This window comes from Petaurus breviceps, unplaced genomic scaffold (genome assembly GCF_028583685.1).
Source record: "Petaurus breviceps papuanus isolate PSGF00001 unplaced genomic scaffold, PetGlider_PUasm1.0 156, whole genome shotgun sequence".
Lineage (NCBI taxonomy): Eukaryota > Metazoa > Chordata > Mammalia > Diprotodontia > Petauridae > Petaurus > Petaurus breviceps.
In genome coordinates this window covers 11178016-11200385 of record NW_027185720.1, presented here as the reverse complement: position 1 = coordinate 11200385, position 22370 = coordinate 11178016, and the positions used below count along the sequence as shown (strand labels likewise).

At 51.7% G+C, this 22370-nt stretch overlaps 1 protein-coding gene across 6 annotated transcripts in view; it reads right to left on the bottom strand.

Moving 5' to 3' along the window:
* The window catches only part of TOM1 (target of myb1 membrane trafficking protein), a 49874-nt gene extending 28047 nt beyond the window's left edge, over positions 1-21827 (bottom strand). The window contains exons 1-2 of one of the 6 annotated variants that reach the window (XM_069082036.1): positions 21490-21827; positions 1424-1508 (exon numbers count right to left, since the gene is read on the bottom strand). In XM_069082036.1, coding sequence (XP_068938137.1) covers positions 1424-1508; positions 21490-21541 — 137 coding nt within the window. In that variant the 5' untranslated portion in view covers positions 21542-21827. The remainder of the gene's footprint in view (positions 1-1423; positions 1509-21489) is intronic. The other 5 variants (XM_069082037.1, XM_069082032.1, XM_069082033.1 and 2 more) reach the window with 5 other exon arrangements.
* Between the last annotated feature and the right edge of the window lie 543 nt (positions 21828-22370).

Genomic DNA, 22370 nt, shown 5'->3' with positions numbered 1-22370 from the left:
GGGCAGTGAGTGAGCGGAGGCGAGGCCAGGGCAGTGGGAGGAGGTGAGGCCAGGGCAGCGGGTGCGCGGAGGTGAGGCCAGGGCGGCAGGAGGAGGTGAGGCCAGGGCAGCGAGTGAGCGGAGGTGAGGAGAGGGCAGTGAGTGGAGGTGAGGCCAGGGCAGCGAGTGAGCGGAGGTGAGGAGAGGGCAGTGAGTGGAGGTGAGGCCAGGGCAGTGAGTGAGCGGAGGTGAGGCCAGGGCAGCAGGAGGAGGTGAGGCCTGGGCAGTGAGTGAGAGGAGGTGAGACCTGGGCAGTGAGTGAGCGGAGGTGATGCCAGGGCAGTGAGAGGAGGTGAGGCCAGGGCAGTGGGAGGAGGTGAGGCCAGGGCAGTGAGCAGAAGTGAGGCCAGGGCAGTGAGCAGAGGTGAGGCCAGGGCAGCAAGTGAGTGGAGGCGAGGCCAGGGCAGTGAGTGAATGGAGGCGAGGCCAGGGCACTGAGTGAGTGGGGGCGAGGCCAGGACAGTGAATGGAGGTGGCAGGAGTGTGTGAAAGAGACACATTTTCAGACATGGCCAGAACATAAATTAATTTTGTTCAACCATTCTAACTTGTTTCAAGCGACCCCTGGGAGGGGAGGTGGAGGTGGGGAAGGATTTACAAGTGGGTAAGAGCAGTACTTAAAAGAGGATCAATCGCAGCCCCAGTGAACCATGTCTTAGCTGCACGGAGGTGAGCAGAAGGAAGTTCTGAAGGGGGCTCAGTCAGTGCGCCTGGGACAAATCTAGTATGTCCCTCTCAAGCCCCAAGTTGTGCATGACGCAGGTGCCCAGTTTCACACACAACCAATGTTCTTTTTCTTTCTGAGTGGAAACATTCGTTCTCATTGCTTCTGGACAGGTTCCTAACGTAGAAGAATAGGATGTCAGAAAAGGAAGCTGAGGCTGTTTCAGATGTGAGGGAGGCCTTGGATTCCGGGCAGGGGAGTCAGACCCTGGGTCTTGGCAGGGCTGTGGGGCAGCTGACCTGGAGGAAGGATGGGTGAGGAGGGTCAGCCTGGCAGCGAGTGGCAGGAGAGCTGGCCAGAAGGGGAAGTGACAGGAGGCCACAGGGAAGGAGGGCCAGTGAGCATGGACAGGAGGCCCGCTACCAGCACTCGAGGGATGCCTACTGTTAGCACTAACTTTTCCATGGCGAGCCTGGGGGTGAGATAATTCGAGGAGCAGCCATTGACAGTGAGCCAGGTTCTGGCAGGTCTGGATGGCTCTGGTGTTTGCGGGGCAGGTCAGGCCAAGTCTGTCGCTGCATTTGGGCTCTCTGCCACTGCTCCAGGTGAAGGGCTTGCTCCCCTTTGGAAGTCTCCAGCTCTCCTTAAACAGTGACAGGCTCTGGGGACTTGATGATTCTTAGCAATTAAAACATCCCAGGCCCTACCCAGGCTCCTTACCCCTCCTCAGTCTCATTAATGATGTCACAGATCTCCATGTTGAGGGACCAGTCCTCGCTCTGCAGGGATCCATCAGTGGCTCGCTCTGAGGGAAGAAACCAGAAGTCAAAAGGTCCATTTTGAGACTTGGCTGATGACAGAGAACGTGACCAAGGCACTGGCAGGGTTACTGCTGTTGTTCCTACCTCTGTGTGATTGGAACACACCTCATCCGCCCCTCCATCCTCACCTCCTCCACACCCCCATCCTCACCTCCATTCTCTCCAATTTCTTACCTCCAGGGTGAAACTTTCTTTAATCGTCCCTCACCCCACAACCCTTCTTTACGGTTCTCTCTAAGCCTTGATCTACCTTTTTTCAAGCAATCAACATACCCACATTCATTAAGCGTGCCCACTATGTACCAGGCTAGGAGAAGACCAAGATAAAATGGAACAATCCCAGGCATGAGGGAGCTTACATTCTATTGGAAACTGCACATACAAAGAGGAATCTGCTAATAAACCTACAAGTATTTATTAAACACCTACTATGGGCCAGGTAGTCTCCTGGGTGATGGGGATGCAAAAGCAAAGAACAAACAATCCCCATCCTCGAGGAGCTCACCCTCTCACCTGTGCCCATGGGGAAGACGTCCCAGGAGAGCATAAGCTCCCCCCAGTGCCTAGCAGAGTGCTGGACCTACAAAAGGAAGGCTTGGGCACTGAATCCTTTTGAGTTCAGCTGCTGAGCTTAGAAACAACACCTGGGAGGAAGCAGGGGACGACTCCCCTCACAGACGGAGAGTCTCAGAACAAAGAGGCAGGGGGTCAGCTGGGTGTGACCAGGATGAACCCTGTGGGGAAGGGACTGGGGAGAGGCAAGGGGCAGGGGGTCTGGATCACAACCGAAGAGGCAGGAGAAAATCGGCACTCAGCTTGCTGTTTTCAAAGTTGCCTAAAGGGTAAACACCTGGACTTTTCTACCTGCAGAACAGATCATGGCCCAGAGCAAGGGATACCATTTACTGCAAGTAAATAATTAAAGCAGGGCACGTGCAGGCTTTAATTGGGTTCAGTAAGCATCAGGCAACACCAGTGTCTCCCTCTACCACCTGTATGGGGCCCAAAGTCCCACTCTTCGTTCCAGTCACACTGGCCCGCAAGCTGTTCTCTGCACATGGCCCTTGAGCATCTCCACAGGCTACCTGTCCCTTGTGTCTAGAACCTGCTCCTTCCTCATTGCTGCCTCTCAGAATCCCCAGCTTCCTTCAAAGCTTGGCTCAGGTGCCCACTTCTCCACCAGGCCTCTTTCTGGCCTTAAAGCAGAAGGCTTGCTGAACCTAAGCCCCAGGTCCCCAAAGGAAAGCACACAAGGGAGCCTTCCAAGCCCTCTGGTCCAATGGAGGAAGGCCCCTACAAACCTGGAGCCTGGGCCACACTCACACTGCCTGCTAGAGGGCTGGAGGCCACAAAAGAAGGTGAAGAAGCAGGTGAGACCCAAGGACAGCCACTCTGAGGCTGGGGTGCGTTCTGTCTGGGTGGTATCTGGGGGCACTTGGCTTGCTGCCAGGCCTTGGGTGGTGTATCCTAGACCCTGGGCTGGCTGTCACTGCCTTTGCTCTATAATAGGCCTGACCTCAGAACCATCCTATTCCCTCCAGCAGAAAAGAAAAGCTGCTTTGGAACCCAGCTGGGTGACTGAGACAGAGAGGTGCCAACCTAACCTCGGATTCACTCTATGGACAGCGGAGCTTGTGTTTGGGGGAAAAGGAGACTGGCACACAAGACAAGTGGGCAAGAGCATATGACTTCTCCCAGGCCAGGTGGCAATTAGGGCCACGCTGGAACCTTTGGCTTGGGTTTTTTGTTAACTATCAATGAGGGATTGGTAGTGTCTTCCCTATAAAGCACTTCTTCAGAGACATCCATGAAAAGAGGCCATGTGATGGAAAAAAAACTCCCACTATTCAGTTAGAATACCTGGTTTTGCCACATATTGGCTGTGCAAGGTTGGTTAAGTCACCTTTCCTCTATGGGTGGGCTTCAGTTTCCCTCATCTGTCAAATGGGGGGTTGGACTAGATGACTCCCAGGTCCCGCCTCTCCCACAACCAGTGATGCCTTCCACTGGGTGGTTCTGCCTTTCAAAGTAGGGAGAGTCAAGCCCAAGAACCCCACATGTCCAGGATCTAGCAGAGATGCTGCTGGGCCTTCTCTTCCTCTGTAAACGTCTGAAAAGCACACATCACCCCATATATGCCAGTAGGAAAAGGCTCCATCTGCCCTCAAAGATAAGGACGGAGGTGTCCACTAGAAGAAGCATTTAGCCAGCAGGGCTGGGGTGGGGGGAGGGGTCACAGGAACACAGAACGTGGAACTTGAGGGGTCCTCAGGGACCTTTGTAAACAACCTGTTTTTTTTTTTTTTTAAGCAATCAGGGTTAAGTAACTTGCTCAAGATTACTCAGCCAGTTACTTCTGGGTGTAGTGCTAAGTATCAGAGCCTGGATTCAATCCTGGGTCATCCCGACTCTGGGGCCGGTGTCTTACTGCGCCACCTGGCCACCCCTACAACCTTTCTTATTGGACGGGTGAGACAGACCAAGGCCTCTGGAGATGCCCTTCAACCCCACAACTCCTGCCCTGGAGTTTGGCAGTCTCCATTGGTGAATGGATGCAGATTCTCCTCGTTCACTACAAGTCAAGCTCATCCTAAACCAGCCCCTGCTTCCCGTCTCATCCAGTTACTTGCTCTCTGCTGTCTTCCCTACTTCCCTACCTTTGGGAACAGCAATCACATCAACACCAACACTGTTTCTGGCAGAATGTGCCGATCAGAATTACCTCACGGAGTGACTCACCATCCCTGGGACTCCCTGAGCCTAGAGGTCTCTGGCCTGGACAACACTGCTCCATGTGCTTTCTCCCCCACTAGAATGTAGGCTTCTTGTGGGCAGGGCCCAAGGCACTTCTGCTAATTGTATTCTCAGCACTTAGTACTTAGTGTCTGATACTCAGTAAGGGCTTACTATGGGCTCATTTATCCATTTACTTATTTGTCATTCATTCCCTCATTCATTTATTTCATTTGTTCATTCATTTGTTCCTTTCTGTGTGGCTCTAGGAGGTTAATGGTCTTCCCAAGGACCTAAGGGGAGAGGAAGAGGGAGGGAGGGAGGGAGGGAGAGGGAGAGAGACAGAGACAGAGATCATTTTTAGCTTCCTTCTTCTAGGGGAAAACAAGAACGCAAACCCCCTCACGAGGACGGAAGTTCGGTGTGGTAGGAGCCCTGCCATGTAAACTCTTGAGACATCTCTTGAAGTTTCTTCCTCGGTAAAGTGAGGCACTTGGACTCAATGGACCCTGAGGGCTCTTACAGTTCTATGGGAGTTGACTGTGGTTGTTCAGTCATTTTCAGTTGAGTCCAACCCCACTGGGATTTTCTTGCAAAGACACTGGAGGAGGATTTGCCATTTCCTTCTCCAGCTCATTTTATAGATAAGGAAACTGAGGCAAATGGGGTCTAGTGACTTGCTCAGCGTCACACAGCTAGTAAGTTATCTGAGGCTGGATTTGAACTCTGGTCTTCCTGACCCCAGGCCTGACACTCTACCCACAGCACTACTTAGCTGCCCCATGAGACGTGATAGAAAACTATATAACCTCTAACATTTCCAATTTTAAATCATTAAACTCTCAAGCTACAGTGATGAGAAGGACACAGGCATGTGGGGGAAAGGAAGACAGCTTTTCTTAATGAATTCTCCTCTCATTCAAAATCCAAAGGTCATTTGCCAAGAGCCGTGATCCTTTGTCTCTAGTACCTGGTTCTAGAAGGTTCAAAGGTGCTGGAAAACACCCAGGCTCCTCAGACCATAGACCTTTAGAGGTACAGGGAAATCATTACCTTTGATGCCACTTCTTGCTTTGTTTGGATGCCAAATGCTAAAGTCTCGGGACTGTGCTTACACAGTCCTGCACTCACATGTCTTCAGATGTTAAGCCTATGTTGGAAGGGGGTCTAGTCCTTAAAACATTATTTTTTATTCCAAACACCAAAGAGAAACAGGCATTTCCATGTAGAAAAGGGTCCAGCCCTTCTCCCCTTTCCCTACCTCTTCTGCTAGGTCACACATGTAGAGTGACAGGAACCAATAGTGCAAAGGGCGCCCGAGGGGTTTAAGACCTTCAAAGTCATTGCAGACTGTAACGCTCAGCACTCCCCAACAGGTACTCCAGTCTGACTCATTCCCTTTCTGGTTCTGGGCCCTGGTGCCCAGAAATCTACAAAATACACCCACATTTGTCATCTCTTCTGCGGGGATAAAATGAGGATTTCGAGTCTTCCCGGTTGTTTTGGACAGGCACAACCCCCAGAGAGGGCCACATGCATTTATTTATAGGTAATTATCATCCTTAGTGATAAACACTCAAGGGCCCAGGGGAGAGGCTGTGGGGCTCTCCTGGCTGGTATCCTCCAGAGCAGGAAGGGGAGTGGAAAGAGCTGGATTTGGGGGTGAAGCAGGCTTGGATCTGAATCTAGACTTGGCCACTTACTTCTCAGGGGTCCTTGGGCAAAATGCTTAATTTATCTGATCCTTGGCTTCCTCAGCTATAAAATGACAGGGTCCAACTAAGTAGCTTCTTCTTCTTCTTTTTTTTTTTTTTAAAGCAATCGGGGTTAAGTAATTTGCTCAAGGTTACACGGCCAGTTATTTTGTGTGGGTGCCAAGTATCTGAGGCCAGAACCGATCCCAGGTGTCCCGACTCTGGGGCTGGCACTCTTACTCAATGCGCCACCTGGCCGCCCCCAACTCAGTAGCTTTAAGGCTGGGGAAGTTTCAAGCCCTGAGTTCCAATCCCACTTCATATGCTGTCCTAATAACTTTGGGTAACCTAACCTGCGCTGGCCTCAGTTTACTCATCTGTAAAATGATGGTATTATCCAAATGGCCTCTGAAACCCCTTCTGGCTCAGTCTGTAATCTGATGACCTTTTAGACCTCCTCTGTAAATGGAGGGCAGGGGTGGGTGGGTGGGTAAGTGTGTGTTTTGGGGCAATGGGTACCTGCTGGCTCTGTAGTCTGTGATCGTGTAAGGACAATGTGTGAGGGAGGTGGGGGGGGGTGGGCATCCATGGAGAGGTCACGACTAAAGAAAGGGAAAGGGGAAAACAGGCTAGGAAAAGAGGTCAGGAAGCAGATCAAGGCAATAGAAACAAAGGAGAGGCCCTTGGAGGGCTGTGGGCAGGGCCGGAAGGAGGTGGTGAGCAGAGGGCAGGCTCACCCTGAGGGGGTGACTTGGGCATCCGCTGGGGCACCTGCCAGCTCCTGCTCCACTTTCCTGAGGCATCTCCTAGCCCTGCCCCCACCCCCAGGTGGCCCAAGGGGATCAGACTATCAGAGCAGGCTGGGGACTCTGAATCAGCTCCCTCCTTAGACTTGCAGGGCCTGACATCCCAAATGTCTGCCTGGCTGCCTGGTCTGTGCTTGTGGGAGAAGCTCTCAGAGAAAACGAGGAAATGGAGGGAGGGCAAGAGACAACCTGAACCCCAACCCTCAGGTGGCAAAGTGGATACCCGGCTGACCTGCCTCCTCCGCTTACTGGCTGGGAGACTTTAGTTTTCTCACCTGTAAAATGGGGTCAGAATAGGTTCTGCTTCTAGGGTTGGGAGGATCTCGTGGGACTATGGCACTCTGTCACCTTAAAGTGCTATATGTTAGCTATCATTAATTAGTTGATCAAATTAATAATAACGATGCCCAGGATAAAGGAGACACGTCTTGTTGAGTACAGCACCCTGAGCTTGGAGCTGGGAAGTCTCACTTGGACACTTGCTAGCTACGTGACTGGGCAACCCAATGAACCTTCTTCATCTGTGAGATGGGAGAATCAGCCTTGTATTAATTAGCCGGCAGGCTTGATATGAATGTCAGCTGTCAGGCTTAATTTCAGAGAGTTGCTCCGACTGAAACGGAGACAGAAAGCAAAGGCCTTGGGGGCCTCAGCCACACCGCTGGCCTAATTCTGTTTTCTCTGAACTGGGCAGACTCCAGGCACTCCAGATCTGGGTCTAGGTCAGTGCCGTGGAGAGCCTCTCATTTGTGTCTCGGGATCCTGCCAGCCTGCTCTGCGGCTCCTACAGGGTCACTTGGAAAGGCGCTATTTGGACGGGTGAAATGCCTGCCAACAGAGAAGGGAGGAGGTGGAGGCCACAGGCATGACCCCCAGGGCCTTTGTGGGGGCAGGCTAGGGGCCTTGACCCAAATTCCGGGGGGATCTTGTTCTCACTGTTCATCAGTTCTCAACTGATGAACTTGAAACTCGTTAATTAGGAATTAAGAACCACCAATGACAGTCCTCCTGGGGGCGCCTTCGAGGTGGTCTTTGAAGACCACTCATTCTGTAACTTATGCTTTTACATCATCTTCCCTTCTGGAAAGATCTCGACCCCTCCTCAGTGAGACATCCCTTATAACAAAGACCAAAAAAGAGAAAAGAGTCCTTTGGCAAGACCGGCGAACACATTCATCAGCCTCATCCGGTAGGAAGTAGTCCACACCCACAGCCCCCCACCTCTGCACACCTCAATTCTTCTCTGGGGCCAAGCTTGGTTATCATGATGACAGTTTTGAAACATGAGCTGTTGAAAAAATCCTAATTGGTCTTTTGTTTTTTGACACCTTTATTTACCAATCTAGCTGAATTTCCTCACTTTACTGGTGACAAACTGAGGCCCAGGGAGGGGAAGGGAGCCAGGCCGGCCCAGAGCCCAGTTCCCTGAACCCTTTTGCCTTGGGAATCTTTCCCCAACTGCCAAATGTGAAGCGTTTGATCCAGACGACTCCACCTGGTCCCCTTTCAACAGCCCCTGAAGGTGACAGAATCTTTTCTACAGGGAAACTGTGAAGGGGATGGTGCAAAAATCATTAGATCCATTTTAAAGACAAGGAAGCTAAGGCTCAGAGAGAGGAAGGTGGCTGGCACGAGGCCACACAGTCACTGTGTCAGAGCTGGTTCTGCCAAGGCCAGGCCAGCACTCTGCCTTGCGGAGGGTACGGGGTTCCAGTCCCCACTCTGACCATCCATTCCTCTGACTGCAGGCAGCCACGGGCTTGTCTTCATCTCTCAAGGCTTTGGAAAGGGTTATTTTTAGAAACTGGGGAAGAAACCCTGACGGTGCCCAGAGGCACAGGCAGAGTCCCAGGGCTGGCAGAGGGTGGCCAGCCCAGGGCTGACATTCTGGGTGCTTTCCTCTCAAAGGCCCCTGGGATCTGCTCTCTGGGTATTCTGGCAGTCGCTCCTTGCTGAGCCCTGGTTTCCTTGTCTGTGAAATGGGTTTGATGACTTTTGCAATGTCCCTTATACTGTGAACTCCCTAGGGGCAGTGCTGGGTTCTGCCTTTTCTTATATCAACAATGTTTAGCACAGGGCCTCTCCTGGCTCTCAGTCCCTCCAGGCCCTTCTTGGCTCTCTTTCTTTAGTTACTAGCCTCATTTAGCAGCACCCCCCCCCCCATCTTCCAGTTCAACTCCCAAAGGGCACATGTGGCCTTCTAGGTCCTTGGGGGTGGCCTTCTGAGTTCAAACTCGGTGAAGTTTGGATTCAGTCAAAGGGCCACATCTGAGGACCTAGGGGGCCACATGTGGCCTCGAGGTTGAGGATCCCCCAGCCCTGCTCTAGACTATACACTAAGTTGGGAGGGGTCTCAATTTGTGTGTGTGTCCTGGACCTTTTGAGCAGTCTGCCGAGGCCCCTGGACCTCTTGGGCAGCCTGTGGAGGCCCCTGGACCCCTTCTCAGAAGCATGTTTTTAAATCCCGAAAATAAAATATGTGGGATTACAAAAGAAACTAATCATCTTGAAATATAAAATACCAAATAATGTCAATAATACAAAGAATATGAAACAAACAAGCAAGCAAGCTCACAGACTCCAGGTTAAGAACTCCTAACAGAAAGCTGCTCAATAAAAGTGAATTGGCTGTGATAAAAAGCCAAACGCTACTGAGTGGCATCAGGGCCAATTCTGGGTACTGTTCGCACAGTGAGTCCAAAACAGACAGCTCGGACTCAATGATTCCTAACAGCAAACAGTCCTCTGGGCAGCCCCAGAGCATGGCAAGGCCCAGCAGGGAGCCCCTGGGGAGAGCCTCCCCAAGCCCGGGCTCAGGCCTTGCTGACTCCCATTCCTTCTGTCAATGCTGGGGAGAAATAAAAAAATAAAGGGTTTCTCACCTTATCTCCCTTATCTGTCTGGGAGAGACTGAGCTCTGAGAGTCAGTCAAGGTCATGGGAGCACCCGGAGCTTTTGTCTTTCTGGGCTCAACCCCCCCACTTTCCAGATGAGGAAATGAGCCCCGACATTAGCCACTTTCCGGGGTCGCTGCGGGGAAAGGCATTTGTAAACTGCAGCAATGGAGGGAGATGTGGATAAGTAGCTGACTGGGCTCAGATCTGTCGAGCCCTGGACACTGTTACTTAAGCTGGTGGTGCCAACAAAGCTACATGTCACTGGGCTTCCTTCCTGCCCAGGGGCACGAGTGTTACTGTCTTGGTGACCAGAGACTGCAAGAACACTCAAAATGGTGTTCAGCATCTGGTTCAAATCTCCTGACGCTACCTGTGTGACCTTGGACAAGTCATTAGCTTTTGGCCTCCATTTCCTCATCTGTAAAATTGTGAGTTGGGCTGGATGTCTCCTGAAGCCCTTTTCGGTCTGAGAGCCAGGATTCTATGAAGCTGGTCCCCCCAGTACGGCCATCCAGCCTCTGCCTGATGACTTTAGTGTCTGAGAGCTCGCTCCATGGGGCTGGGGAGGCAGTGTCAGGTCTAGGCCTTCCTCAGGTTGGTCCTGAGACCCAGAGTTGCTGAGCTGCTGCTCTCTTGGGCCAAGTCCAATTCCTCCTTCCACTTGATATTTGAAAAGGGATCATGTCTCCCCTAAATCTCCTCTTTTCCAAGCTAACTGGTCTTTTGACCAGTTTTCCTCACACAGTATGGACACCTAGGTGGCTCTGTGGATAGAGTGTTAGGCATCAGGAAGACTTAAATTCAAGTCCAGCCTCAGACACTTCCTAGCTGTGTGACCCTAGGTAGGTCACTTCACTCTTCCTCAGTTTCCTCATCTGTAAAACGAGTGGAAGGAAATGGCAAACCACTCCAGGATCCTTGCCAAGAAGACCCCAAATGGGGTCATGAGAAATCTGAAACAACTAAAAAAACCACTGAACAAACAAACCTCACGTAGCATGATTTCTAGACTAATTCATGTTGGCTGATTTCTAGATTCCTTCTAGAACTCCCCAACACCCTCATTCAAATCCTCTAGAACCGACTAACGATCCTTATTAAAAATCCTCTAGAACCCACCAATACCCTCTTTCAAATCCTCCAGACTCATCAACAATCCTTATTAATATGATGGCACTCTGAGCTGGTATTTCCGTTGGTATGGTGACCAATCACCTCTGGATGGAAGCTTCGCCCAGCGAGCTCGGAGTAGCTTGGCCACACCAAACCCCGGCCCCCCCTTTTAAAGTATCCCAGAAAAATGGCCAACAATCCTAGCTGTTCAATCACTCCGGAAGGCTCACGAAGCACTTTGCATAGCCACTCTGGGAGGGAGGTGATGCAAGCATTATTATCTGTATCTTACAGATGAGGAAACTGAGGCTCAGCTCCTTCCAGTTTTGTGAGTCTTGGCTGTTACAAGGGAACTGCTGGGCAAAGTGAACCCCCGACAGCAGATCTTGTTCTTACACTTCCAAGGCCTGCTGTACTGTAGGCCTCTGGGACAATGGCAGGCTTGGAAAAAGGGGCGCATGCTTAGAAGCCGTTTTCCTTAAGCCTGTGTACTTGCTCAGGACATAGTTTCCAAATGATTAATTCCCAGGGCATTGTAGCTTGGTGCACTTCTAGCTGTTGTCTTAGCTGCCTGGCTGCCACTCCCTAAGCCAAATGCCCTGCCCTTCCCCCCCCCCCCCTTCTCCAACAAGGAACCACAAAGAAGATCATATCATGCTTTCAGAGTGGAAAAATTCACTCCTTCCACCCCCACGTCCCCAGATCTGCCTCTGGACTTTCAGCTGAAACCTCCCCTATGTGTGGTCTTCTCCATGATAAGAGGAGACTTTTCTACTTGTATCCCCGGGACTTTGTTTATAGAAGGTGCTTAATAAATGCTTATTCATTTATTAAGCTCTTTTGATCATGATCCATCACTCATGATCCAACCACCCATTCATCTATCCATCTACCCATCCGTCCATCCATCCATCCATCTACCCATCCGTCCATCCATCCATCCATCCATCCATCCATCCATCCATCCATCCATCCGTCCGTCTGTCCGTCCGTATGTCCATCTGTCCATACAAATGGCTAGCCAGGAGCTGACTCAACTGCAGATTCTCCCCTGAGACAGAATGTGGCTGAGAAGATGGAGGGTGGTCTGTGAGTGACAAGCCCAGAGGCCACCTTAGCTGTGGGGGGTGGTCCTAGGCAGGGGCTCCCAGTGTGCTAAGGGACTCTAGATAATAAATGGTCACGAGGAAAGGCAGAGGAAATCCCGGATTTGCTCCTTTCTCTGCCCCACTGGGGAAGAACAAAGCCTATTCACTCAGCCCTACTCAGATGCCAAGACCCAGACTCCCAAGACGGGATTAGCTCTGGAAAGAGCGTGAAACCCAAGCCCCGTGTGAAGTGCCTCGGCACAGGGGGAGCTCTGGCAGGCACTGGACAAAGATCAGATAAGACCTGGGTTTGAGTCCTGGGTCTTATGAGGTGTATGACCTCGGACAAGTCATTTACCTTTGCTGAGACTCAGTTTCCTCATCTGTAAAATGAGGGTAATAATATACTACCCACCTCACAGCCTTCTTCTGAGGGTCAGATGTTTGTAAAGCTCTTTCAACACCAGTTATTATTATTATTATTTTTAATCAGCAGCAAAGGAACCTCCTGGTACCACTCCCAAATGACAACTCTCTGGGTATTCCCAGGTTTCAAAGACAAAAGACCGTAGCTGACTTGGTTCAGGCAGTGTGGCCAAAGGGACAGAACGGCATACGGAGAAGTGGAAGGGCCAGATGTGAATGGCTGACTTCGAGCTGCCTCATCTAGGATCACTCAGCTTTGCCCCTGCTCTTGTCAGGCCTCAGTTTCCCCCTCTGTAAAACCAGGGGAGGGGTGGCCTTTCCTGAAGGCCCCTGTGAGCTCTAAAAATCTGTGATTTCTTCTATTTTTTATTTTCATTTTGAACTTAACACACACGGCTTCTTCTGAAACCAAGAAGTTCAGCGGAGTCAGCGGCCGTGACGGACGTCTGCCTCCCCCGGTTCCATGCTCGCCCCCTGGATGTTTCGTCTATCTCCTCCACCCACAGGCCCCTAGCTCCTGATCCCCAGAGTGATTCTTCTATAGTCAGCAATCTGAGGCCGTGTCCTCCCCTCTAGCCTTGAGTCCACTGGAATGTGGCGTGATTCACTCTATTCTCCCCTGGCAGCGCATGTGTTGAGTCTGAAGCCACAGAAAGGACTGTCTGAGGCTGGGGGCACCAACACACCATAATCACAGGCCTCACCAGATGAGATCATCCCTTTCCCCTGACACTTTTTGGTCAGGTCTGTCTTACTGGGTGTTTCCTAGATACACATAAATGTAGAATTTCAGGGTGTAAGGACCCAAGATAGTGGTGACTTAATTCAATCCCTACCAGTATAGAAGCCCCTCTAGTGGCCATCTAGCTTCTTCTTGGATACTTCCAGTGAAGGGGAACTCAGCACCTTCCAGAGGCCGCTGACTGTACTTTTGAATAGCTGATATTTTTAGGAAATTTCCCCTGATGTCAAGTCTAAAATTAGCTCCATACCTTTCATCTGCTGGCCCCTGGTTCTGCTTTCTGGAGCTAGGCAAAGCTGAATGAATCCTTCTTCTCCAAGACAACCCAGCTACGCCTCCCTGCCGCCTTTCAAACTCTAATTTCTTCTCCTCTCTGGGACACAGAGCCCTTACTTTTCAGAGGGGGAGGTGCTGGAAAGGCTGAATTCTGGCCTCTGAAATAAACCTGGACTAGGGAGACCACAAAGCAGAACTACAGACTTGCCCACAGTGCATGAGCTTGGGGGAAACCGTGGTGGTTCTGCTTGGAGTAAAGAAGCCTGAGAGGTTTCAAATACGGCACCAGCTCTCACACAGAGAGAAGTGAGAGTACACAAGGCCTGGCTCTGAGTCTTTGCTTTCACTAGCTATGTGACCTCAGAGAAAAGCCCTTCTCTGGGCCTCAGTTCCTTCATCTGTAAAATGGGGCTAACACTAGAACCATCGATATCCTAGGATATAAATGAGCTTGATTTGCACTGAAGGAGGATTTCCTGATAGCACTGGGGTATGCTGAACATCTTGGAAGAAGGCCTGGGACAGTTGTCCTTTGGAAGAGCTCTGAAACTGGGAAAACTTAAGATTTGTCTGGCATGCTTCAAGTATTCATAGTAAAAGCCATCACCACTTTTTCTTTTTAATAGCACTTTTAAGATTTATAAGGCACTTTCCTCAAAGCTTCATGATGTATGAAGAAAGGAATGGAGGCCCCCAGTACATTGGACAGTTCCCCAACTTATGGTAGGACTTGGATGAGAGAGGCCGGTATGAGGTGAAATCTGTTTGGAGGAGGGAATGGCCACATTATCAAGGAACTTACAAATCCATGGAGCACAACTTACAATGCTCATGGGAACTCAACATTTTAAAAAGTGCATGCCAAAAAAAAATAATTAAAGAACCTGCTTTGCATGACTCTACATGTATAACTGCTATCATATTGCTTGATTTCTCACTGGGGAACTCGCAAGATGCCTTAAATAAATGAACAAATAAATAAACAAACAGTAAATTAAACAATGCCTCTCGTAGTGCAAAGGCCAATGGCTCCATCAGAAAAGGAAGACTCAGGGATAGGAGGTGGTTTGTCCACAATCGGCTAGTGAGGGGTGCAGGAGGATCTCAAACCCCAGTCGCCCCGAAATCCAAGAACTGTGCTCTTTCTACGTGCTAGAATTCTTCTCTCCCTTCAAACAGCCCACTCACTACCAGTTTCCATCAAGTTTCCTGATGCCTTGCCTTCACTTACACATCCTTGCCCACTCTCTTGCACCTTGACCTTCTCTCCTCACCAGCATCTGCCTCCCTGACTCTACCTACACCTGGACTGATCTCTGACCTGTACTGCTCAGCCCCACCTCTCCTGCCTTTCCAGGCTCCATTCTAGAACCGTCTTCATTTCATTCAACAGGCATTCACTGAAGCCTTCTATCACGTGCCTGCTCTGGGCCGACAACAATCCCCCTGGCCTTTCACAGTCATTGTTCCCCTTTGTTCAGTGATACTCCTGGGTGGCTAGGGCAGGAATTCTATCTCTTTTGATAATGGGTTGAGATAAGAGAGGTTAAATAATTTGTGTAAGGTCATATAGCCAGCCTGGCCATTAGGCCATGGCGAATCTATCCTCAGTCTTTAACACAAGGCTGTCTGAATAACAGAATCTCACATGTGGGTAAGAAGGGGGGTGGAGGACCACACTCTGACCCCCTAGCTATGATAAGTACCTGGTCTGATTCTCTTCTGTTTTAGGTATGACCTTGTTGTTTAATGTGGTGTATAGTCTAGCACAGGGGTGGGGAACCTTCAGCCTTAAGGCCACATGTGGCCTCCTAGGTCCTTAAGTGTGGCCTTTTGACCAAAAATTTGGATTCAGTCAAAAGTGTGCACTTGAGGACCTAGCAGGCCATATGTGACCTTAAGGCCGCAGGTTCCCCACCCCTGGTCTCACATGTTTGCCTAAAGTTAATTTTTGCCAGATGGTTTTCCTGGGAGTTCATGTTAAGTAGGGAATTCTTGGTATTTTTTGGGGGGAGGAGGCAGGCAGAGTTATCAAACTCTGGGTTTCTAAGTGCAGTCGCTCCCGACTCCTCCTCGTTGGCTGGTCTGTTCCAGGGATCTGCTTCTATTCACACCTTATAACAGAAGGACCAGAAGGGAGACTCAAAGCTTATTCCTACTTTGTTGTCACTGTTTCTTTCAATAGTTCAGACCGCTCCTACACATGCACTGTCACCATTTTGTCTAGTTCTTGGGATACTCCCTGGCTAGTGCGATTAGGACCCAGGAGCCATCGAGACCATCCTCCAGCAGAACAGGAATCTCTTCATTAACATCCCAGCCTGGGCTTCATCCAGCCTCCCTCGACCGGAGGACCTCCAGGGACGGGAAAACCCCCCTCTCTTCTCACGCACCTCATTCCACTTTTGTATGGCTTAAATTCATTTTTCAGCAAGCCAAAATCTACCTTTCACCAACTCCCACCCTATATTCCTGTTCTCTGGGGCCAAGAAGAATCAACCTGACTCCTAAATAATGGCTCTTCAAATACTCAGAAGACACCTATCTTGTCCCACCTGTGTGGTTTTTTTTTTTTTCCCCACGTAAGGGATCGGTGTTTCTTCAAAATCCTCCAAAGGCAGCTACCAACCACAGAAAAACTGAAACTGAATGCTGCAAAAATATAAAGAACAGGCCTGGATCCAAAAAAGATATGAGAAGACACCTTCCTCCACCTCCCACTTGGTCCGAAGGTGTGGAACACTGAGTAGAATGGCAGGTTTGCTGGCCATGTTGATTGCTTCTGATGAGTGTTTTCTTTCTCTCTTTTTTTCTTTTTGAAATTTATTTATTTATTCATTTTTAGTTTTCAGCATTCACTCCTGTAAGATTTTGAGCTCTAAATTTTCTCCCTCTCCCTTGATTCCTCCTCTCCAATGTGGCACGCAATTTGATATAGGTTATACATGTATAATCATATTAAACATATTTCCACATTAGTCATGTTGTAAAGAAGAATTAGAACCAAAGGGAAAAACCATGGGTCTTTCTCTCTTTTAAAAAATTGGTTTGTTTGTTTTTTTTGTTCCCTCCCTCCCATCTTCTCTTTCTTTTTTTTTTTTTGGAGGGCAGTTAGGGTTAAGTGACTTGCCCAAGGTCACACATCTAGTAAGTATTAAGTGTCTGAGGCCAGATTCGAACTCAGGTCCTCCTGACTCCAGGATCGGTGCTCTACTCACTGTGCCACCTAGCTGCCCCCACCTTCTCTTTCTTAAAATTGTTTTAAGCTATGGTTCTCTAGAAGGGGAGAGGAACACAGGAGGAAATCTCAGTGTTAGAAAAACAAAAATTTCAAAAATCTCAAAAAATCTATTATTATTTTAAGACTCCAGATTATTTATCATCCCCTTAACTAGCTTTGCCAATTCTCTGCCCCAGCTGTTAATGTTCTCTCCCTGCAGAAAGCTTCCTCCAGCTCCCTAACTCCCACCTTCATCCTTCCAGATAGAAAAAAAGGGCAGTTGTATAGAACACCTGCCTTGGAGTCAGGAGGACCTGAGTTCAAATCCACCTCAGACACTTAACACAAAACTAGCCGCGTGACCTTGGGCAAGTCACTTAACCCCAATTGCCCTGCCTCCCACCCCTCCAAAAAAAAAATAGCAGTCTTTCCCCTAAGAGGCTATAGGAGAATCATTCCTAAATCTTTAATCTCTACTTCCATATCCCACTCACCAGAAACTAGATGTTCCCAAGGTTGGCTCTAAGACCTTTCCCTTTAAACATTCCCCTAACAGGGCTGGACCATCCCTCCACTGAAGCAGGTGCCTAATTCTTGTTTCCCTAATCCTGTCAGTAACATCATCTACCCACACCGCCAGGCTTGCAACCCTAGAAATGCTTGTTCTTCCCATTCTTCTCGGCATCCCCCACTCAATCATTAGGGAAAACCAGAAGGACTTTCATTGGATGCACGGGATTCCTAGTGGCTGGAATCAGGGAAGTGATCATTGTCTATCTTGTTAGTCCCATTTCACAGAGGAACGGAGGCACAGAGAGGTAAGTGATTTGCCCAATGTCACCCAGGTAGGAGGCAGAGCAGAATGAAAACTAGGTCCAGTCTATGATAGGAGTGAAAGCTACAAATCCTTTGTTTCTTCAACCCCTGTAATCCTCTGGGAGGTCCCATAGCTGGGAAACATGATTCCTGAACTGTCTGTCCTCAGGCTGTCTCCTGTCCTGTGTTTTGGTGCTAGCAGGACCTGTCCTTGGACAGTACTTAGAAAACACTTAGATAACCACCAAATGTAACCACAACCGATTACTGATTAATCTGGAAACCTTTCCGTACTGGGCTGTTGCCTTGGTGAAGGGGCCCATGGACAGAGAAACGATAGGCATCAGGAAGGTTAGTATTAACTAAATTATATTTGTCAGCCTGCAGAGGTGAAGGGATTCAGGGAACCCCGTGGGCTGGAAGGGGATGGAGGAGATGCAGAGTTCAAGCCTGCCCTTTCTGACCCTGGGTATAAAAAGGCACAGTTCTGAAGGGGATACAATAGTCTTGTTCCATTACCAGCACAGACCCATGGCGAGTAACTCATGATAACTAGCTCTGGGTTGCTCTGCCCACCACTGATGGGCTCCTGCCCTTGGGCCTGGAGGGGAGGCATCTCTTCTGAGGAGAACCTTTTCACTTTTGGTGCAAATTTGGGCTTTCACCCCCCAAAAAGATCCTTGGGCCAACAGAAGAGATCTGGGATGAAGCTAGGTTAGTGTCCCTTGGTTTCAGTCTCCCTCTAAGAGAGCATCAGGACGACTGGATTGTTCGACAAATGCCTCTCAGGGGCCTACTCTGTGCAGAACACGATGTCAGTATGGATGTGTAGGCCTACTCTGTGCAGAACACTATATTAGTATGGACCTACAGGCCTACTCTGTGCAGAACACTATATTAGTATGGACCTACGGGCCTACTCTGTGCAGAACACGATGTCAGTATGGACATGTAGGCCTACTCTGTGCAGAACATGATGTCAGTATGGACGTGTAGGCCTACTCTGCGCAGAACACTATATAAGTATGGACCTATGGGCCTACTCTGCGCAGAACACTATATTAGTATGGACCTACGGGCCTACTCTGCGCAGAACACTATATTAGTATGGACATACGGGCCTACTCTGCGCAGAACACTATATTAGTATGGACCTACGGGCCTACTCTGCGCAGAACACTATATTAGTATGGGCCTACGGGCCTACTCTGCGCAGAATACTATATTAGTATGGATGTGTAGGCCTACTATGTGCAGAACACTGGGTTAGGACAGACTCATACGTCCTCTGCTTTTAGATTTGGGGCCCCGGGCACAGCACCTCATCTGCTGGGCTCTGGTTTCCTTCTCTATAAAATGGGCTTAATACTAAGTGGATTCTCCAGCCCACAAAGCTGCTGTAAACCTCAGAGGGCTAAGGACATTCAGATCATGCCCATTCCTTCAATCCCCTGGGAGCTGTGGGTCAATGCCTGAGGTGGCTGCGGGGTGGGGAGGACGGCCTGCTTCTCCTGCTGGGTCTGCCACTGACTCTGGGGCCTTGGCTAAGTCATGGGCTCCCTACTGTGAGGATGAGAGGGCCAGACAAGGGAGCTGCCAGGCCCCTTCCAGTGCTGCCGAGACGCTCTGATGGCTGGGAGAGAATGGGAGAAGGTTGGGCTGACCCGAGGAGCTTCCTTAGCCTTCCAAGACCCCCTATGCCCCTAATACCGAGAAATGCAGACACTCAGGAAAACCTGTCATATCCAAGAAGCACAAGTTGGGGAGCTGGACCAGAAGTGCGGAGAGAGCTGGGTTCTAATCCTGCCTTTGACACATACTAGCTACATGATGCTGAGGAAATGATTTCTTTTTAGGCCTCAGATCACTCAACTGTCAAATGGAGACAACACTGGTAAGACTACCTTAGGACTGTTGTGCCCACGTTGCACTGAAAGCCCTTCCCAGCTTATTCTCCTCCCCTAGTGGGGGGTGGGGGGGCCTGTCTTTCATACATCACGCTCTGTCTCCCCTAAATCAAGCCTTTGCCCTGGCGGCCCCCCGCCTGGAACGCTATCCCTGCCTGTTTCGGCCTCCTTTGCTTCCTCTGAGAGCTCTCAGTAAATGCCTGGGACGTGGGAAGGAAGCACTTCAGGAATGCCTTCAGACGGACACTTGGTGCATCTCTGTACCCAGAAAGGTCTGGGCCAGAAATGAAGGTGGGGCTGCCTGGGCCTGGGGGGTGGGAAGAACCAGGAGCTGCATGCCGGGCGCTCTCAGCCCAGAGCCTGACTCATGGTCAGGTGGCCTTCCAGGAGCCCCGCCACGTCCAAAGCTGGGATCACCCCACCCAGAGTCATTCTGACCACAAAGGCTGGAATTCCAGGGACCGATGAAATCAGAGGATCAGACATCTGGCACTGGAAGTACCTCAGAGGCCTTTACCCTACAGGGCTGGGCCCGGGACCAGAACCCATCTTTTTGGTTCTGAGACCACTGGAAGATGCCCCCGAGGGAGCGACTGAGGGGGCATAAAGGGGGAAACTGAGGTAGGCCTAGCCGTGATTCATCAGGGTCACACAACTAGAAAGCAGCTGAGCTTGTCTGGCCTGCTTATGCTCAGCCCAAGGCCGCATCACAAGCCCTGCAGGCCCTCCTCACTTGCCTTCCAATAGCGCCCCCAGCTCTGTCTCTCCCCTGCCCCCTGCACAGGCAGACGGTGACCTCCAGGAGCGATGCAGCCCTTCACAGCTCTCCATCTTCTCACACCCTCCTGCTGCCCGACTGGCTGCCCCACCTCTGGGCCTTTGCACCGGCCGTGCCCCCGCCTGGACCCTCTCCTTCCTCTGCTTGGTCTTCCTCACGGCCTTTGCTGCTCCCCCAGCCTTCTCTCCGGAGAGGCCCAGCCCCTCCTCTCCGCAGCAGAGTGGGCACTCCTGGGGCCGGGAACAGAGTAAGCCCTGACAGGGGCTGCTACCTGGCTGAGGGATGGCCCCCAGGCCGGCTCAGACGCCTTTGGTGGCTCCCTGCTGTGCCTGGCACCAGGGGGGCCCACGAGCCCCCCTTCCCACCGCCTCCTCCACGAAGCCCCCCATCTGTTCTTCATTCATATGCACACATGTGGCACCACTGTGTACATCTGACAGGTTAATCAGTCACCAGGCTCAATCCCATCCCGGTGCCTCTCAGAACACTGGGCCTTCCTCAGCAGACCCCAAGCTCCTCCAGGGCCGTCTAGACCTGAGTCCCTTTATCCCAGTGTACACAGTAAGCGCCTAATAGATGCCCCTTCATTCAGAGAAGCAGGGGGGCATCGGGTCCAATCTGCCCATTTTCCGGATGAAGACGCTGGGCTCCAGGTGCTGCCGGCAGCCAGCATTTATTAGGCACCTACTGTGCGGCCTGCAGCGCCGGACCTTGTCCCCCAGCCCAGGGCCTGGCGCACAGTAGGAGCTTACTGCCTCCCCTCCCCCTTTACCTAGATGTCCCCCCCTCCTGTGCCCGGCACACAGTAGGAGTCAAATAAATGCTTATTGACCAATTCACATGAATCCCCATTTTACAGATGAGAAACTGAGGCTCAGGGAGGGCCAGTTACGGAGAAAAGACGCTAAGGCGCCATCAGTCCATCTCTCCCCCGTGTTACAGATGAGGAAACTGAGGCTCAGGGAGGCGAACGCACATTTGAACCCACATCCCCTGCCTCCTGAGGCCTTCCCTTGGCTCGTGCTGCCTCTGCGGTCCCTTTCAGCGCCAGGGCTCCCGCCCTCGCCCGGGAGACAAGCTCGGCCCCCGGCGTCCCGTCCCAGCGGCAGAGCCTCGGATCCGGAGTCCAGCAGTCCCGGAGCCCGGGAGCCCCCGGAGCCCCGGGGGCGGGGACGCTGCGGGCTCTTTAAGAGAGAAAACTTTCTGCCCTGCTCCGGGGGGCCTCCTCAGGCTCTGATTGGATAAGCCGCGGCTTCCGGAGCCCGCCCCCCAAATAGCCTATAGGCCGGAGCCCCCGCCAGTCGGGGCAGAGACGCTTTCTATTGGCTCGCGGACGTTGTCACTCTGCGCTCTCGGGAGGCAGAGGGGGGAGGATCCCCCGAGTCCCCTAGATCTGGGGCTTCGAGTCCGAGGGGTCCCCAGGAAGCCGAGGCCGGCCCTGGGGAGGCCGGGACACGCGGGGCACTTACCGATGCGTTGCCCCACAGGGGAGCTGAATGGGTTCCCCAGGAGAAAGTCCATGGTCGCCGCCGCCTCCCCGCCGAGCCCCAGGGATCAGCTGACAGCAACTGCCACGGCCTCGGAGTCGTCACGTGACCCGCCTCCCCCCGCCACCCCGAGCAGCCGGGGCTCCACCCCGTAACGTGCCAATCACCGGCACGAGGCGGAGTTGGGGGGAGGGGTGGCCCTCTCTGCCAGCGTCGTGATGTCACCGTGCCCTTGCTAGCGCGCAGCCTCCGCAGAAGGGTAGAGGTCATCGAGGGCAGCCCCCTGCCTCCCCTGCTCCGCCCTAACCGCGGATCTGCAGCACCCCCCCTAGGTTGGAGGCCCAGAGGGGGCGGGGCTTGTCCGCAGCCCCGCCCCTAGCCCCACCCCCGCCGCCAGCCTCACTTTGCTCCTCTGTGCCCTGGGGCGTTGGCCCGCATTTGTGGGCCCGGGCTGGCTTGCCACCTTGGGGCTCAGTTTCCTCGCCTGTCAAAACCAAAAGGAGTTTCACCCTTGTCCTAGTTTTTCTATAGGATAAAAGGACAGGAGAGGGGGAGGGGCTTGGAATCAGGGCACCAGGCTGCTGAAGTCAGGGGGTCCATCAGCATTCATTAAGTGCCTGCTGTGTGCAAGGCCCAGAGTGGGCACAAAGAAAGGCAGGGGCAGCCCTTGCCCTCAAGGAGCTCCCCATCTACAGGGGGTGGGGAGACAACACAGAAACTGCTGTGACCTGCAGGACCTAGTGCAGGCCCCGCCCCGCCTCTGGGGACCTCAGTATGTCTGGCATACTGTAGGCGCTCAATAAATGCTCATGGGAGGCCTGGATGCGGGGGTCCCCTTCTGGGTCTGGCACTGCAGGATTCCT